General features: G+C 40.6%; 2 protein-coding genes across 2 annotated transcripts; both read right to left on the bottom strand.

Annotated features, from left to right (window-relative positions):
- Window positions 1-1,178: 1,178 nt before the first annotated feature.
- On the bottom strand, window positions 1,179-13,380 carry sphk2 (sphingosine kinase 2). The gene is made up of 8 exons (XM_030393854.1): window positions 13,246-13,380; window positions 9,807-11,437; window positions 7,152-7,301; window positions 6,482-6,576; window positions 6,238-6,353; window positions 5,423-5,626; window positions 3,716-5,306; window positions 1,179-3,137 (listed from the first exon to the last, which is right to left on the bottom strand). The coding sequence occupies exons 2-8, from the start codon at window positions 10,267-10,269 to the stop codon at window positions 3,075-3,077; spliced, it is 2,682 nt and encodes an 893-aa protein (XP_030249714.1). The 5' UTR covers window positions 10,270-11,437; window positions 13,246-13,380; the 3' UTR covers window positions 1,179-3,074.
- A 298-nt stretch (window positions 13,381-13,678) lies between these two features.
- On the bottom strand, window positions 13,679-18,700 carry rpl18 (ribosomal protein L18). Its single transcript, XM_030395085.1, has 7 exons — window positions 18,513-18,700; window positions 17,782-17,868; window positions 17,519-17,626; window positions 16,390-16,488; window positions 16,122-16,245; window positions 14,922-14,991; window positions 13,679-13,809 (listed from the first exon to the last, which is right to left on the bottom strand). The coding sequence occupies exons 1-7, from the start codon at window positions 18,513-18,515 to the stop codon at window positions 13,734-13,736; spliced, it is 567 nt and encodes a 188-aa protein (XP_030250945.1). The 5' UTR covers window positions 18,516-18,700; the 3' UTR covers window positions 13,679-13,733.
- Between the last annotated feature and the right edge of the window lie 69 nt (window positions 18,701-18,769).

Here is an 18,769-nt window from a genome sequence, read left to right as displayed (position 1 = left end):
ACTATTCACAAACCTTTCTACATTATTTAAAATAAATGACAATACAATGTTGTCAGGTAGCTGGACACGAGCTTCTCAAGGGGATCTAGGAGAATATATTAATAAAAATATAGACATTTATTTTTTTCTATTAAATTAGAATTTGTATCCTAAATATAAAAATTGAAATGTTTTTTTTTTGTTGTTTTTTTAAAAAGGTAAGATATTTCAAAGATTGGAAATACAAAGTTTCAAAAGAACAGTGAGACCTTTAAAATTATTTACTTCCTAAATCTCACCACAATGTGACTGGTTGTTGTACTGAGTTACCTGCCTTCCCTTGATCAGGGCTTTAATTTCCTCTGGGGCAATGGGACCTAACAATATATTTACTTCTCAGGGGACTATGCCCAAAAACATATGTGTATTACAAAATAAACAAGGAAAAGTCAATAATCTACAAAACTGACAGTGTAGAACTTCATTGGAGAAGAAGGAAAAGCCTGGAGGACCAATCTACTGGAGTAATGAAACTGTTTTATGGTCATCTCCTGTTTGTTGGTATACTGTGACTGAGAGGAGCGGAGACAGGCTATGTTTTGATTTGTGGGCTGTACTTTTAACAATGCCATAAGATATCAAAAGAATGTTACTGATAGAGACAGCTTCCCTCTCTAGATAACATATGAGCTCCTCTGACTGTATATCATAAATATTAATGGCACATTGATTTGACAAAAGTACAGTAGATCTGCTCCAGACAGAACTTTTCAAGTTACATTTATTCAAAACCATATACAACTATTAAGTGTGCATTGTATATGTGTATATGTTCATCATTTTAGTAATAATTACAAATTCATTACAGGCAGTCCACAACAGACGTCTTAATGGCATTATCAACTGAGGGTTTACACCCCGACATTGTCATATCAGATTGGTTTATAACACCATGGCGCCATGTTTAGGAAGCTAAACTATTATAACTAGTCTCCTGAACATCGAGAGAAAGAGAGAAATATCTCAGAGTGTGTATAGAGTCTTCTATTTGGTGATATTGCAAGCCTAGACTCGACATGTTGTATTCACATTCTGTAGCTGTGGGTAAGCACAGTGTAATCATGGTAGACTAGCTACATTGTGCACTGAAAGGGTAAACAAACAAAAAAGAAAAAGAAGAAAGAAGAAAAATAACAGCCTCATGAGCAAAGAGTTTTACTCCATTTTCTGCAGTCAGGTTTGAACAGTTCATGATCAACAGCCAGAATTTACAGGCTTATCATACAAAGGCATTAATTTGTCCAGGCATGACCAAGAGATACAATATGTTGATGATGACCCAAGCAGTTGGCACACGATCTTGCTGATTGATACACTGCACATGCTAATGATTTATCGTTTTGTCCAGAGTATATCAGCAGGTTTTATTATAACATTTCAAAAATATTAATTCATAAAACACATTTCTTAGTAGGGCTCCAAGGTCTGCTACTATCATCATTTGGGCTTAAATTCTGAAGTTATTCTTTATCACTTACTTCAATAGATTGGCTATGCTGCTGGATAATTTCTCTCCTCATAACTTCTGATTTATCTCTTGATCAAAATGAGTCTGATGTGACAACACAGAGCTGCTGGATTTTAATATTGTGCCCTGATCTCTCCACAGCAGTATTTGAAAGGGTCTAAATGATTTTATCCTACCTTCATAAAGCTATGCGTGTTCAACTTTTATTGAAGACATTAAATACATTTCAGCTAGGAATGTAATGTGATCCATTATTATAGTATCTGGACTAGGCTATTAATACAGTGCATCCATTTCTAGAACAAAACACTGAATCTGATTCTGCGTTAGATGTTTCTAAAAGTTAAAATGATTTCTAGTGTTGTGATTTTCTGTGCTGCTTCAACTCGAGTCATTGTGCAAAATCAATGCACTCATTACTACCTAACAGAGGCAAGTAATGTCCTCCACGCTTCCGAAGATGATTACTCAGAGACAGTGATGTAGTATAGATATAAAATAGTGCTGAGGGCTAATGTGTGTGATTCTGGTACATTTCTTGAAAGTGAACAGTCTAAAACCACTGACAAAGAAGCTTGCTTTGTTCAGAATTTTTTATGTTCCAATATGTTGCAAAGGCTGATATCATTGACATCATCATCGTGCATCCACTGGCTAAGAAAAACAGGCAGATTATGTAAAAATGTCAGTTATGGTCACCGTTCAACGGTTCAATAGCTCCTACTAGTGTAATGACCCTAACAAGCTTGATCTCGCTGCTCTACATTGAGTCACTTGCAGGAACAAAATTGTCATTAGACAAGGGAGAGAAGCGTGCTCAAAGATAACAGTAGGCTGGTGGGTTTACCAGTAGGTTGTACTCAAGTAGTGGACGGACTCTCTGATAGGAGGCTAGAGATTACGAGGATTTGGGTTTCTTATATAAGTATGAAAAGGGTAAAGGTACAACTCTACTGTCCAGTGTCAAATAAGGCATCCCTTTTAGGAACGGACGTATTTATATTCAAACATTTAGATGTTGGGGAGGGGTTTAGGGTAAAGGGTTTGGACCAATTCAATCTGGGGTGTTGGCCCAAGTGAATCTCAATGTGTTTTTATAGCATTTTATGTTTAAGAGCAACTTTCTCTGAAGGTATCCGATTTCTTTCCATCTCATTAAAAGGCAACAATCAGGTAGTACTTCTCTGCATGCATACTATGTATACATCCAACACATGCACTATCTGCACAAAAAAATCCCATAAACATTCGATTGTTCTTCCCTCTTATTATCCCAAGCTGTGCAGTTTTCATGCTTCTCAGGGTACGCGGAGCGTAATCCAACAGCTGTGCAATGAGGCGCATTTTTCATCCATTTTCAAATTTGCTATTAATCCCTGCAGATGTGCTCCAATGATGCGTGGCTCGGTGGGTTATCCCTTTCATTAAACCCCAGAATAGCAGTTTCTGCAATCCAGGCTATTTTAAGTCTTTCAGATACCCCCCACCCTCAGAGTATAGATGACAACAGAGATTATATAATTCAGTAGAGTGCTGTTATCTGTCAATCAACTCAACCAATCCCTGATTAGAATCTGGTAATCTTCACTCCAGAGTCGCCAACGATGAGACGAGCCAGGGAAGGATGAACCTGTGTAATATAGAGAGAAAACATATATTAACAGTGATAAATCTCACAGTAACTCATCAACATAATCCCACAACATTAATGCTTTGTACTGAAGAGGTTTACAGTACATCAGTCAAAGACACCTCTCTGATAGCTGGACAAAATTATCATGTGTTATGTCAACTATGTGAATGATTAACAATCAATCAATAATCATATGTTTATTTAGTAACTGCTTTTTTGCTATCTCTGTCATCATAGTGCCAAACAGAATCCAAAACATTTCACATAATTCTGCACAATCAAGTCTTTTCTGACATGAATTAGATGTGCCGATATATTACAATAGTACAATGTCCAGGGAATTTAACAATCTTTTGTATTTTATATTTGTTTTGATTGACTATCATCTATCACACCCCTGCAAAACATATCATCCTTGCATGAGCATGTGGTTTGTGTATGTGTGGATCTAGAGGGACTCCAAAGCCCTGTCTTCCGTGTCAAACCTTATCTAACCACGTACACTCACTGAACTCAGATTAAAACACTTCATAATTAGTATAGCCACTATCAAGTGCCCTTTCCCCATTTCTGACCTGCGCTTGCAGTGGCCCATAGGGCACCAGTTCTCCATCCACAGTGAGCGTGCCCCGTGTAGACAGAGGCTGCAGCCTAAAGGCCCTGCAGGTTACATGGCTCACATACGGTGAGCTGACGGAGTGGTGGGTTCCTCTTTCCATGGCAAAGAACAGTCTCAGCAGCGTGGCTCTGGAGATCCCCGCCCGCACAAAGGTCAGGTGGATCAGCCCATCGTCAAACCTGGCCTGGGGTGCAGCATGAAGATCAGCCCCGAGGTGGGTCTGATAAAGGGCCAGGACCAGGACAAAGTCTCCTTCGATGGTGACCCAGTCTCTGGTGGGAAGGGGCTGGTCCAGGGGGGGTAACAAGTCATCCTTAGGGACATTTAAAGGCAGTGAGAACGGACGGTTCTTTTGGGGTCCTGCTGGCTCTGCAATGTCAAAGTTAAAAGATGAGGACGGTGTGCGTATAGACGGCGAGGGCGAGGTGGAATTTGGGGTGTTCGGACGGGGTACGAGGTAGGATGAGGAGTGTGGGGAGGCACATGAAGGTGAAGATGGTGGTGTGGGAGAAAGAGATAAGGAGAGGGAGGGGAGTTTAGGGGGGAGAGAGTTTGAGTGGGAGTGCTGGAGGAGGGAGAGGGGCCTCGGGCGGGAGGCGTTCTGGTTTTGGTCCAAGGTCTTGGGCTTATAAGACGAGAAGGGAGAGTGACGAAACGGAGATGAGATGGTGAGAGCTCGTTCACGAGCAACTTCCAGTGGGTAAGGTTCTTTCTGGTAGAAGGTTCCATTCAGATCCATGTCCTCGACTCCATATGCAGAGCTAGAGTCTGTGTCGCCCTCCTGACTGAGTGGCTGGTTGAAGAGAGCGTCGGCTATCTGACTCGACGGGGCTGAATTCTTTCTAAGTGTCTGTCTGGCTTCCTTAAGGCTATCTTGGTAAGTGAAACCACTCTCTGGCTCTTCATCTACCTCTCGCCCCATGTCGACCCCACACTTCTTGCCCAGCTCTCCTGCATGAAATGCTCTCTCCCCCTCAACAGAAGCACCACTACCTTCCCCATCCTTCCCCCTGTCCTCATCCTCCATCTCACTGGAGTCTTGTTCCACTCTTCCCTCATCTTCCCTTTCATCTTTGATACCCTCCAACCTTTCCACCCTTCCCCTACTGCATTCATCCCTTTCATTTGATTCTGAATTCGTCCCCGACCTCTCCGCTTCTGCTTCCATCTCCACCTCCCTCTCTCTGTCCTCCGCCAAGCTGCTTGCCCTCACCACGCCGGTTCCTCCTCCCCTTGCCCTCTCCCTTCTCCTCTCCCTTTCTTTCTGCCTCTCCTCTTTTTCCCTCTCTCCCTCGCCCCTGCGCAGGCTCCTCTGTTCGCTGATGCCCATGTCAGAGCAGGTGCGATGGATGGGCGTTCGGCAGAAGCCCTCCAGGCCTTCTGTGATACTGCGGGAGAGGGGTCTCCTTGGTGGAGGAGGTGTGGCATCTGGTGATGCGGTGCAAATGGAGGGAGGCAGGTAGGACAGACGACCCTTGTAGGATCGAAGAGAAGCTATCCGCACCAGGGTGCCTAGGGTGAAGCGAGCAGAGCCCAGGCCACGATACCTGGAATAAGGACAGATTTCAAGTATCTTTCAGTAACATTGTGTGAGAAGTAGAAAAATGCTTAGTCTAACAAAGACAGTGGATGTTTCTTACAGTATAAGCAATCGCACACCCACCTCTCACTCTCTATATCCACATCGGACACAAAGCCCCAGGCAACAGAAAGGAAAGAAAACAGTCTCCTGGGTGCTGCAGTACGATTGTTGTTGGATGGAGGAGGGCTCGTCGTCACAGAGACAACATCCATGGGTCTGACACCGCCTCGACAAAGCAAAAAGCAGCAGTTCAAAAGGAGGGGCTCCCGAAGGCACATGTCATACCTAAGGAAGATTTAAAAAAAAAAAAAAAAAAGAAGAAGAGGACAAGAACACCTCATGTCAGTAAAGATAAGAACGGTTCAGACAACAGGTCAATACAGACTCCTTCCATCATGCAGAGATATCTCTATGCAGATAACCAGGTGTTGAAAAGCAACATGGTGTTCTTTTGTTTAAAGACAACAAGGTGTTTTGAACTACATAAATCTGTAATAAAAGCTGGATAAATCATCCAAATACATTACATCCATAATCATTGAATGTCTATTTATGCCAGCAGTCAACGTTTTAGTACAACAAAGTGTTTATCAAGATGGATTGTAAAATGTATGATATGAGAGAGTTTGACATGGGGCAGAGTCTCATCATGTTGAGCTCATAATATATTTATAAATGTCAAGCGGTGAACAGCAACCTATGACCGACTGATTATCTGCAGACAGAGTCTAAGATAAGGACACAATTTAGATAAGAGGTATGATATTAACTAATTATAGACTTTGATTATTTGACTTTTTGCTGAGTGATTTCCTTGTTCCAAAGTTTCTAACCTTCAGACTTGTGCAAAGGGCACACAACTCTCACCTTCACAGACATGAATGAGAAACTCTTACCCTGCATTATGGTTGATGGAGCCAGCCAGTGCATTCCCAGAGCCACAGGGCAGAATGCCGACAGGTGTTTTTATTGCTTGTTCCCAGTCAGGGCGCTCCATCAGCCCATTAATTACCTACAGGGAAAAAAATAATTCAGAAAATCATATTGATGGACACACGTAAAGCTGTACATGTACGTGACACAAAAAAATTTCATATAATGTTATTTATTTTCCTCTTAACATTACCCTGCATTACCCACCTCATGCAGCAGGCCATCTCCAGAAACAATGATGATGCCGTCCCACTCTGGGAGTAATAGCTCTCTGATAAGCTCTCTGGCATGGTTCTGACGCTCTAAAACAGATGAATTAAATCAGCACTTGTTAGATGTGTATGTTTTATGTACAACCCCAATTTTAAAAAAAAGTTGGGACACTGTGTAAACCCTTTAATAAAGCAGAATCTGATAATTAGCTAATATTACTGTGCATTTACACTCAATTAACCACAGCACAAACACAATATATTACATTTTTTACCACATCAACCTCAATGATTTTTGTAAACACCCTTATTCTGAATTTGATGTGACAAAGCAACATGTTTCAAATAAGTTGAGACAGAGTCAACAAATTACTGGGAATGCTCAAAAAGCACTCGTTTGGAACATGGAACAGGTTCATTGGTATGTGATAGTATCATGACCGTGTATGAAAGGCATCCTTGAAATGCTCTCTTGGTGTTGGTGTGAAACACAGGAGGACTTTAGTACACAGGCTCAAGAATGCTTCGCAAAACTGTTGTCCGTAAACACAGTTTGTTGCAAATGACTGAATTATGTTTTTATTTAAGTTTTAAATGGCATCCCAACTTTTTGGGAATCAGGCTTGTCAGTGTTTTTTCTATCTAATCTTGCTTTGGTGAGTTACCTGTCTGTATAAGGTTGTAGCTGATGTTGGCCTCTCTGATCATTGGCAGGATGTGGGTCTGACACCACTGCATTGCCTGGCCTCTCCCACTGAAGGGATTGACCAATAACAGTAGTCGCCTGGGACGAGGTAGCAGACTTCTTGAAAATTCTGTTTGAAAAAGAAGGCAGAGCATAAATAAGTTAATACTGACAGTTTTTTGTTCAGAACAAAGAAAGGAACTAGAGGTTCACTGCGTTCGAAGCACGCCAACGGGGAGCTGTCATTACACAGTGTTGCCCAACCCCGGACTTTGAGTGCATTCAAGCATTTGAGCCTCTTTTATTTCACCTCACAGGATCTACTTCACACTGCACAAAGTTGTCACTCGAGAGTGTGTCTGGTAATCATTTATATTCAACTACATGGTAAAGGACACATTTAACATTCAGAGTATAGGAATTAAACAAACCAAACAGCTGTGTACAGAGGCAAATTAAGTATTATCCGTCCAGCTGAGTTAGAGAGGCAAGAAAACTGAGACACTCTCCTCTCTCTCACCGTTCCCTCAACCCAGGTGTGAAGCTTTGAATAATTCAAAAGTTTCTGAAAAACAAACGATTTAGTATGATGTACATGGATGTCAGTGGTGCAGGGAAGGAGAAGAAACAACTGCACTCTCAAATAATCCTGGATTATGCAACAAACTGCAGTAAAGCAAATCAACAGGAAACCCAAATGACCACAGCTATAAGGCCAATAAGCACAGGCATTCACAGAACAAAGTCATTAAAAAATGAAGTGATAAGGAAAGCAAACTCTGACAGAGACACAGGAATGAAGAATGAGAATGAACGAGAAAAACAGGGTAAACTGCAGAAGAGCGTGAATGAAGCAGCAGCAGACTAGACAAACTGACTGGGGAAAATTAAAAATGAATGAAAGTTCTATCACTGTTGGGAGAAGGAGACGGTGAGAGGGTAGGTGAAGACTGAGGAAAACAAAAAGACGGAGAGATTAAAGACATTTGAAGGTAAAGGATTAAGATGACAGAAAAGGAAGGCAAAAGGAAGATATGTGAGACGCTGGGGAAGTGTATGAGGTAATGGTGAGAAAAAGGTAAACACACACACAGTAGTCAAAGTAAACACTGAGCGGAGCCTTGCTATCTGCTTGATAATTGAAGCTGGGGTATACAGCGCATAGGAAGGGGTGTAGCAGCCCCACCCTCTTTGTCTCCACATTTGACAGTGAATGATGCAGACCGCATGTGCAGGACAGATAAGGACAAAAAAACAAAACAAAGAAGTATTAGATAAAATAAGTCTAGAATAAGATGTACTTATGTGAAACAAACAAACAAACTAAAATCCAAACTACATACTCTGAATAATAAATCGCAGAGTCTCTTAGGGTGTATTAGTGCTAATCCCTCTTTATTTTGTGCTACACCGCTCTTGGTACCAACTGTGAAGTCTGTGACAAAATGTGTGTGCTGTACATACACAACGGTCTGTGGTCACTGTGACATGAAGCTAAGTATAGCCTCATTTACAAAGGAGGCATAAATCAAAGCAATGTTAGGCAACATTGTGCAGTTTCATGTAGTAAAGGACAGGAATTCAGCTCTTATTCACATGGACAACCTTAAAGGTCAGGCAAAGTAAACAACACCATTACCTGCTCTAAACTAACCATAGCGCTCTTTGATATAACCATGCACTTAAACTCAATACTATATCAATGCCCAGGGCTCCTTAAGAAAAGCAGTGTTTCCTCTACATTCATTCAGGAGTGCTGGACTACTACAGTCAAAACATTACCACCACAGCTGGATAAAATGAAAAAGAGGTTATTATAATCTATATAACAAAACAAAATGAAGCAACACCAACAAACATGAGGTCCAGTGCATAGAAGAAGACCTTTAATCATAAGTAAATAACTAATACCAATGAAACTGAAACAGGTGGCTGTTAGAAAGGTAGAAAATAACCTTTATGTTACAGAAAATATATTTTCCCTATATGTAGTTCTAATGTATTCTAATCTTGGTGTTTGTTCATTATAGATGTCAGTTCTGACAATACCTTTGCTGTATAATTACACTGATATTATGAGCAGACAGACTTATTACTGTCATTTCCACATGCATTGAAATAAAGAGGTAATAATGAAATGTTCTGAATGTCTTATTGAATATATCATATGATATATTCTACACTGAAAAATATACAGATTATTGCTGTATTTCATATATTGTAAAAAAAGAAAAAAAAAACAACTATTACCATATATTTACCAGAAATATATCATCTGTTAATATATGCAAAATATGTTTTAAGTATAGGCATAATTTTAACATTTCAATAATTATATATGACCAATGTACTATCAGAATCAACATTCATTATATTTTGGAATATATTCTTGAAGTTAATCATATTGTATACTGGCACTTGATGGCAAATATATGTTGACTCCTAATTCATAATTATTAAATTCCCAGTAAGTTTAGATGCACAGATATCCTTTTATACAAGATATGCCACATCTGATACATATCTTAGTCACAAGTACCTGAGGATCATTGCCAAGAACATATATTTGCATGTAAAACCATCTTACAACAAGCACTCATCATGGACAAGCCAGCCTCTAGTGAGACACACTCACCCGTGTCAGCAGTGACGGTCACATCTCTGAGAAGACACTGCACGGCAGCCGACCACCTCTCAGCTTCAGCCCTGCTTTCCGCCAGGTAGGCCCTCACCTGCCTGCGCCGGGACACCCCTTTCCGTCGTTTGCCTGGCGGATACCAGTACAGCACCAGGAGAGGGGGCGCGGGGGCACGAGGGCAGCTGCACCCCACTAGCTCAGATAAAGGCAACAGGAGACGGGCTTCCTTCCCTGGCCGTGGTGACAGACGTTGGATATGTATGTGAGTGTGGGTGAGGGTCAAGGCATAGTTAGAGGCCGGAGCCGGAGTGGGGGAGGCAGCAGGGGAGAGTCCCCCTGGACCACCAGGGCTGTTGGGGCAGCTGTTATTGTTGCTGTTGCTGCCGGTTCCCCAGCTGGCAAACTGGCCGTGAAGAAGGGCTTCTGCCGTGGAAGGTGAAGAAGGCTCTGGAGATCGCATCCTCAATGCTGAAGCGGACACAGTTTGTCAGGAAAAAGTCTGTCTAACAAGTGTTTGTTTTTTTTTACTGCTGGACGCTTGAAGAGGGAAATTTGGCAGAAAATTCCACCACAGCAGGATTTGCAGGGAAATTCAAAAATGTTTCTTAAAGTCAGTCTGAGAACTTCATCCCTGAAATCTCCTCAAAATCATGGTCCCTCTTCAGTGCTTCAATTCAGAATTAAACTCACCCAAAAAAATCAATTCTGAGTTTCTGGTGTATGTCTTCATTTGAAAAGTAAAACTAAATTCTTCCAGTTTAAAGGTTCTTCTGTTTAGAGTATTCATCCAGTGAAGATTGGAACTATTACCAGTCTTTGTGTCACAGTTAGAAAGCTCCCATCACAGTTTGATCTGAAGAGCCCTCAGCTTCTACAGTTAACTGCCAGTGGAAAAGCAACACTTCAACATATTCAACGACAACAGGATTTTCCACTACGAGATCAGACGATTAGACAAAAGTTTTCTTCACAAAGATTGCAAAAGTAAAAAAAAACAAAAAACTTTACATTACAACATAAATCCGCCTATTGTGATAAAAACATAAGGCAGCTGAGCAGCTACTACACCTTAACAATAAATCTTTAAATAATTACACAAATGACAAAACTGAATTTTCATTGCTTTGAAAAAAATTAAGAATGAATAAGACAAACACACCTTGTTCAGAGACAAGGAGGCTACAACAATTAAATTAAATTAATATACAAGTAAAGATCTCTGTAGCGTATGCTGTTAGAAGTGCTGGCCAAAATGTAATTAATGCCACAAAGATATGATAAGTGCAGGCTTTTGAAAAGACCTTTGATACCTCTATTGCTATCTTCAATCTCTGCGATATACGCGAGGCAGATGATGGGCGTGACAAGGCCAGACCTCTAGACAGTAGTGTGATACATTAGAGTTTCATCCAAAGAAATACTCAAGCATTTACTTCATTATCTGTTCTCCGCAAGAACAAGGTGAACACCAGGTAAGACAGGTGGAGACCAGACAACAAAACAAATAAAAAGAAAACAGGAACAAAACAAAAGACAAACAAGGAGACAGTTCCAGGACGGTCCTTAAGTTTATGTCATGGTAATGTCCTTTAGTCAAACCTCACGTTCCCTCCCGAAGATCTCCGTTCCTGAAAGAGGACAATGGAGGCGAGGAGGAAAACAATAAATTGCAGATGTGGACAAAACTATAGCAGAAGTTTAACATTTACTTTAAGGCACTTTCAGGGCAGATGGGTAACAATTTGACATAAAGAACAAAGTGTGATAAACTAAATGAATTGAATGAATTATACTTCAAATTCAGCTGAGGTTTCACTGTGCAAAGGTGAATATTTCTGTATCACATTTAGCGTACAGAGGCAAGCTGTCACGATAAGAGGAAGAGATTACAGTTAAAGGGTGAAGCAATACAAGATCCATTGAGCCCCTTGACCTTAGGTACGTCTTTGCACAGAATGACTCACAGTCTCACATCCTCAACGGCCTTGCTGAGAAGTCACATTATTTTGGACGAAAGGTTGCATGAGATTGACCACACTTAAATGTTCAGGCCCATTTTCTACACAGGATTTGTGGAAACATTCTCTCTTTCACAATTAGTCTAGGATTGAGATTTTGCTAATTGCTGACTTGAATGGTACTAGATTATAGAGGTTTTGCAATACGGATTAGTACAAAATCTCCCAATCGAGAAATAGGTGTGTAAGGAGAAGCAGAGTGTCTCATGGAAAATTATTTTGACTAGTTTAATATCTTCTAAAAAGGTCTCCCTGTATTTAATATGGCTCATATTAAGTTTATTTTATTGTTATTATCAACATCATCATCATCTAATTTTCATGGATATAGCTAATCCGTAATGTTAAAGCCAAGAATCAAGTTTATCAAACTTTAGCTCGGCAAAGTACAATTATTGGACTATCACCGTGGAACTGCTCATATCTTTCTGTCAAGTGTGATAACAGGCAGGAAACATTATATAATCTGCGGTACAGACAAAATCAATACTTGGCTGATGTCATGCCTGGATCAAAAACACGCAAAAAAAGACCACACTGATGCCCATTGTTGCACCTTACGTCCTTGAAATGCAGGGCGGGGACACCCACAAATAATGTCAGCGGGCTAATTTTGTCTCCCCACACAATGAGGCTGCTGTTGAGTGATTTCAGGGTATTTTGGTGCTAGCTTATACTTTGAACTCTAAAGCATTCCCATAGTTACTCAGGGCCGCGGCTAACACACTTAACATAATCGTCAACAGCTTTTCTAACAACCCTGACGATGTAAAGTAAAAGCTACGTTTGACCGTTAAACTTTACCGATGTCATCCACCTAATGTTAGCTAGCAGGTTGACAGGCTGTTAGCCAGCTGAGACACTTAACCTAACTCCAGTTTTAGCTCAAGTTACGAGATGAACAGACAGTTTCATAAATGTTGCAGTCTTTTAAATTCTTATCTAGACGCAGGAAGCTGTTATAGTTTAACACAGGGAACCAAACCTAACAGTAAAACAAGGATAGCAAACGCAAGCTAATGTTATGAATACTGTAGCTACTGTAAACTGCTGCCAGACAGGCGCAACACAGCGTTGTCAGTTAGCATTGGCTAGCAGTTTTCTACTTAACGTAGACCAAGTTCAAGCTAACTTTCAACACTACTATAACTTCATTCTTTTGAAAACCATTCAGGCATCAGTTTGGGTAAACTGAAAAATCCCATTTGACTCACGAATTGATTGGCTGGATGAGGTACCAAGTTAGCGCAGTAAACGGGAGATGACAACGTTAGCTAATAGGCGATACGATCTGGTCTATCAAGCCAGATAACCCGAAAATTCCCAACTTTTAAGCGTGATATTTTCGCCGGCATCACATCAGCAAGAGCCAAGTTTGAATATAATTCATCAAAACATTGAAACAGCGAAATATTTACCTCATCTTGTCCCCCCTCTCACGACGACAGACAGTCGCTTGCTTGCCTTGAAAACTGTGGCTCGGTGCAGGAAGTGCCTGGAGACGCAGTAGCAGCAGCTTTGAGCGGCGGAGAGGAAATCCAATGGCGATAAGGAAAACATTGCAACACCCACCGACATTCTCCAATCATTGACAGAGCAGCACTTCCTGGCCAAGTCACTTTTTCTCCAGGCCAACTCATGTCAATAATGATCAAAAGATTGGTGACGTGATATAAATGTTGGCCCCAGAGGGCTAGCAATGGAAATAAAGGATAATAAACAGGGAATGATTTGCACATTTATTTTTACTATATCCCATTTCCTCTACTGTGACGTCAACCAGCTGATACAGTTATATGAATGTCAGACAGAGGCATTTTCAACAGTCCAATAAAACACAAAAACAACTCATTTTGTACAGTCGATCTTTTATTCGTATCAGATTGTATGGAAAACAAAACAGACACTAGTTCTTGTAGCCACGGCTGGCTCTGCGACCACGAGCCCTCTCGAACTTCCTGCCCTTGGAGCGGATGTAGGGCCTAGAAGAGAAAGAGTCATTTAGTAAAAAGATGATGGCACCACAAACATTCACACAACTATCGACAAATACTTGAAGCTTTATTCATTCTCTCTACCTGAGCCCTCATTACCAAAATTGGTCATGGTTAAAAACAAAACATCTCTCCCTCTTGAGTGACGATTACTCATCAAGTGTTTATGTTCTGAAGACGCATTGTTTGTAAATTGCTCATACAATTGCAGCTTAAGAGCTTTGTTTTCAAAGCAAGCAACAACTCTGGTATGGTACTATGAAGATTTTGACTGAAAATGTTGACAATGAGGTGTTTGGACCCTCTTGAAATCATGACTGTCATATTAAACAAGTGTGATTGTGGAGTTCATTTGCTGAAAACACTAAAAAAGATATGACATGTTACAGTAGGAAAAGCACAGTTGTAAATGATCAAATCAATGGCTGACATCCATTTAGCTGCTTCAATCTCAAGGCACTAGTATTGGGCTTTCTGGGTCACTGTCACAGCTTGAAGTCATTAATGTTAAACACCTGTACTTTTCCTACTGAGAGAATTTTAAGTGTCAGCTATGAGAAGACACGTTATCTGCATCTACATCCACAAACCACACTGTAACTATGTATGACAGAGCTCAACAAACTAAGATCAACACTTAAAGATAAATGTGTTTTGGTGAAGTGCCAGAATTTAACAAAAAGATCCTGCTAACAGGGTCTTTCCCAACAATAGGACTAACAGTGCCACGTTCCTGGTACACTTGAACAATGCATTTGGCTACTACCTATAACAGACAATTCAGCCAACCAAATGCTGTAAATGATCACACTGACCGGACAAACTTGGCAACTAAACATCTATTTTCCTTCACAAGGGAGACGAAGGGAACAAGGTAAAGAGGAGATAGAGGGCGAGGAATTGAGGGAAAAAGGAGGAAGGTGCAAGATCAAGGGAAATGCAGACAATGCACGATAGAGTGCATGTAGCAGAAACCACAGGGGCCAAATGTGAGGACAAACACATGCCTTTTCAACTGTAATTTCCAGAACAACATCTTTGCCTTGTTGCGGTGAAAAGATTAATAAAAGGCTAGTTTTACACATCAACCGTTTACATACTTGGTGTGGCTGTGAGGAGTTCCAGGGGCTTTTCCAAAGTGCCTGTACACCTGTCTGCCTTTGCGGGGTCCTGGATGAAGGTGGGAAAAAAATGTTACAGGTTAAAAGCACTTCAAAATGCTATATTAGGTTTTTTTTTCCCTTTCTCCCAATTCATATATTAATGTCAACATTTCACAATGTGAAATATAAATCCAAGGATTAAAGAGTTGTATTTTGGCTCAAATGACACTTAATACCCAAGAGTGGCTAGATGACTGACAATATTTCCTTTAATTCTAGTTCTGATTAAGTAATTTTAGAGTAATACTTAAGAGAAAAGTAGTATTTTTTAACAAGCACTTTCCTTTGTGATTTTTAATTTACCTGTCTTTTTTAAATGTGTAATTGCAATATGACCACTTTGCTCATATCATTTCATGAGACCAACAACAGACTGTAAAGAATATAACTGAACCATTGTACTGATAGTTGACAATACAATGGCTCAAAGACTGCCTGATACAGCAGACACTGGACACCAATTCCTCACAATGATGGGGGATTCATTCACTGAAAACCATCAAAACATTTCTTTGATAAACTACCAAGCTCAAATACTTGATGCCGGTATTTAGACTTTATATTTTTAAACTTTACATAGAACCCTGTCACAAAAGCATTACCATAGACGCATTTGGGTCTGACAAATTATTAGCGCTCAACAAATAGAAACAAGTGAGGTTAGCAGAGCTTACACATGATGACAGAAACATTTGAATATCTACTGATAAACAATCAGGCCCAGACTACACATCAAATCTGCTTTTTCTTACTCAAACAGCATTCTTATCTATGGCTTTACAACACACCAAATTCTCTTACAAGAGCAAAAATCTACACCACTGAGCAACATAGTCTGGTGTGCATTACCATGTGGTAGCCTTGTTAAAGCAACTAAAACCTGCCAATGTATAATTTAAATAAAATCATGTGTAGTAAGAACAGTTCTCAAACAACTGTTCATCGCTCATCCCTGCAGACACCTATCTTATGACTCTGAGGTACCCAGACTATCATTTAACATGGGTATCCCCAATGGCATTATATACAGTAATGCTGAGCAGACTGGGACCACATACGAAATTAGTACCAATGGAACAACTATCTACTTAATCATGTCACAATACAACTTGAATATAAATCTACATGTTTGGTTACCTGACAGCAGCACGGTGCCCTGTCCCTTAGGAGCAGCCAAAGCCAGCTGGTCAAAGGTCATCACCTGACCGCCTGCCTTCAGGATCCTGTGGCGGGCACCATCGGTAACTCTCAGAGCGCAGATCTGTGAGACAACAAAAAGATGATGAGGACCATCTCAGAGAATGCCAACAGCAGTGTTGCAAGAGAATCCTTTCTGGACTGAATTATAGCTTCAAGGGAAACACCAACAGGTAAATTCTGCCATTCTAAAAAGGAGAAAGGTTACCTTGAGTTTGGGAAGATCCTGAATCCTGACATCATCAGTGACGGTTCCCACAACAACAGCAGTTCTGTTCTCACGGCCGGGCATCTTCATCTTACGGATCTGGTTGCAATGGAAGCAAAGTGAGAAATTCAGAATACATAATCATGTGTCTGAGCAACTTAAAAAGGTCATACATAATCAAAATTAAACTGGTATTATACCAAGATCTGGTTGGTAAATGGGAAACATGATGCAAGGTAAGTGGCTGAATTACACGAATAGGGTTCCACAATATGATACAAAATTCAAATGATTTTAAGAATGTAATTTGTTTCGCAATCATCTGTATCAAACAAACATTTACCACATCTGGAGGACAAGATCTGTATGCTAGGGCACTCCACAGTACGTCAAAACGCTTTTGTAATATTTTACCTTTGACAAAAAAAATTACACCTATGATTTGGATATTACACATGCCTATATTGCAATTTCCATAATATTTTGATCAACTATGCCGCCCAGGTGAATAGCATGATGCCTACAACATTTCCATAAGGCAATAAAGCTCAACAGAGCCAAATGGGAATAAACATTGACTAATGTTCTACATTTGTTGACCTATCCTCCACTACACACAATTCATGGCCACTAGAAAGCAGAAAAGCCTAATGAAAACAACCAGAGATGCAGCAGTTCCAATGATCTCACTACCCACACCTCAAATCAGGATAACCAGAGATACCATTTGATTCCGCCGACCTCCTCTGATTTTAAATTCTGTACACCTCAGTGCACACAACTCATTACATCCATTTTTATGTAAGGTAAGGTCACATGAGGCCAGGGATGTTGTGGCACTTAAACATGTGCCCACTGTGACTGAGTGAATGGAAAAAGATGTAATTAGTGACACTGTTTTTAAATCTAGTCTTATTAGGTCTAGTGGATCGAACTGGTGCAACCTCTACAGCCTGTCAAAATCTTACACTGCCAAATCACACAGGCACTGACATAAATGCACTTTGTCAAAAATGCTTTCCACTCTAAGAAAGCCAAATGCTCTATATTCCAACTGGCTAAGACAGTACACCTATTCAAGAGCAAAAATTCTCAGTGTTGGGCAGGATGAGAGACAACTGAGACTTACCAGACGGGAGATGGAGATGGGGGGCCTGTTGGTTCTGCTCATGAAGAGCCTCCTCAGGACGACCTTGTTGAAGGGAGCATTGGAGCGGCGGGCCAAGAACCTGTACAACTGTAAGAACCAGACATGGTGCGAACAAGGAGGAAAATTATACACGATGCAACTATGTCATGGTAAAAACATGCCTGTCATCACGGATTTGTCTGTTCAAGGTTTAGATGAATTACTGTACTACTGCTATCATTTCAAATGGGTCTTTAAATTACCTTAACCAGGAGCCTCAGATAGATATCCTGGCTTTTTGGTTCTTTCCTGTGCACCTTACGGTCCTTGTTGTGCCTGATGTCTACTCCCTTGAAAAGTACATAGAAGAACATTAGTACAACAAATTGATAGTTACAAGCACCTCCTGTAAATTTGACATTAAAACATCCTGTATAACAGCTATGACTCCCATCACATCTCGGTTCCATTGAACAGCTTATATTGGAGTCTACCACTGCCAAACCACAAGTATGAGCAGCATTTAAAACAATAATCGAATGGTTGTCTCTCTTGCGTCAACTTAACTGCTCTACTTGTAATTATAAGACAGGCCGGTTCACACGTTGACACTCCACAGCTAACACGAGCTACACAGCTAGCGAGTTTACAGTTCAGCGTATAGCTGAGTTTTACATTTAGAAACGTGATACCTTTCAAGAAATGTGCATTATAGTTTTAACATAACATTCCGCATTCTAACCACTATCTAAGCTTGCTTCTAACCCACATGAGGGCTGGAAGTGGCTGCCTGTACGGAACCAGTTCGCCATCAAAGACGTTAAGCTAATACGATTTCTATGGTCAAATAACACGAAATAATGACAGTACTTCAGCGTAAATGATGCCGAGAACTACTTATGATTGCCATTAAAAACATGGGATGCTTTAATAGAGAGGATGACCGTGGATAGTCAGGCTATCGTATTTTGCAATTTCAACTAGCGACACCTACCATCTTGGACTCAGAGCGAAAAGGGAAAAGGAAGAGCCGAGGTCTCGCGATAAACTGTGCGCTGAAATCTCGGGTCTCTGATTGGTTGAAGGGTAAGCGCTTCCTGTTGTGACCAAAATCAAAACATGTGGAGGTCCACGAGGCTGCCTCTAGTGGTAGAGACGGCGAGAGAGCCAGGATGATCCTTAGTTCACGTTACTCCGTTTATTACTGATTTAAAGGGTAATTTCGGTTTATTTAAGGGTGTCAAAATGATA

The sequence above is a fragment of the Sparus aurata genome, chromosome 17 (genome assembly GCF_900880675.1).
Source record: "Sparus aurata chromosome 17, fSpaAur1.1, whole genome shotgun sequence".
Classification (NCBI taxonomy): Eukaryota; Metazoa; Chordata; class Actinopteri; order Spariformes; family Sparidae; genus Sparus; species Sparus aurata.
This window is presented reverse-complemented; position numbering and strand designations above follow the sequence as displayed.

Excerpts from the sequence above, each read along its gene's own strand:
- sphk2 (XM_030393854.1), bottom strand. The coding sequence starts at position 10,269 with ATGCGATCTCCAGAGCCTTCTTCACCTTCCACGGCAGAAGCCCTTCTT. Across the intron at positions 6,577-7,151 it reads CTACAACCTTATACAGACAG|AGCGTCAGAACCATGCCAGA; the intron begins GTAACTCACCAA and ends CATCTGTTTTAG. Across the intron at positions 6,354-6,481 it reads GAGATGGCCTGCTGCATGAG|GTAATTAATGGGCTGATGGA; the intron begins GTGGGTAATGCA and ends TTTTCCCTGTAG.
- rpl18 (XM_030395085.1), bottom strand. Across the intron at positions 16,246-16,389 it reads AGGATCTTCCCAAACTCAAG|ATCTGCGCTCTGAGAGTTAC; the intron begins GTAACCTTTCTC and ends GTTGTCTCACAG. Across the intron at positions 13,810-14,921 it reads ACTCCTCACAGCCACACCAA|GCCCTACATCCGCTCCAAGG; the intron begins GTATGTAAACGG and ends TTTCTCTTCTAG.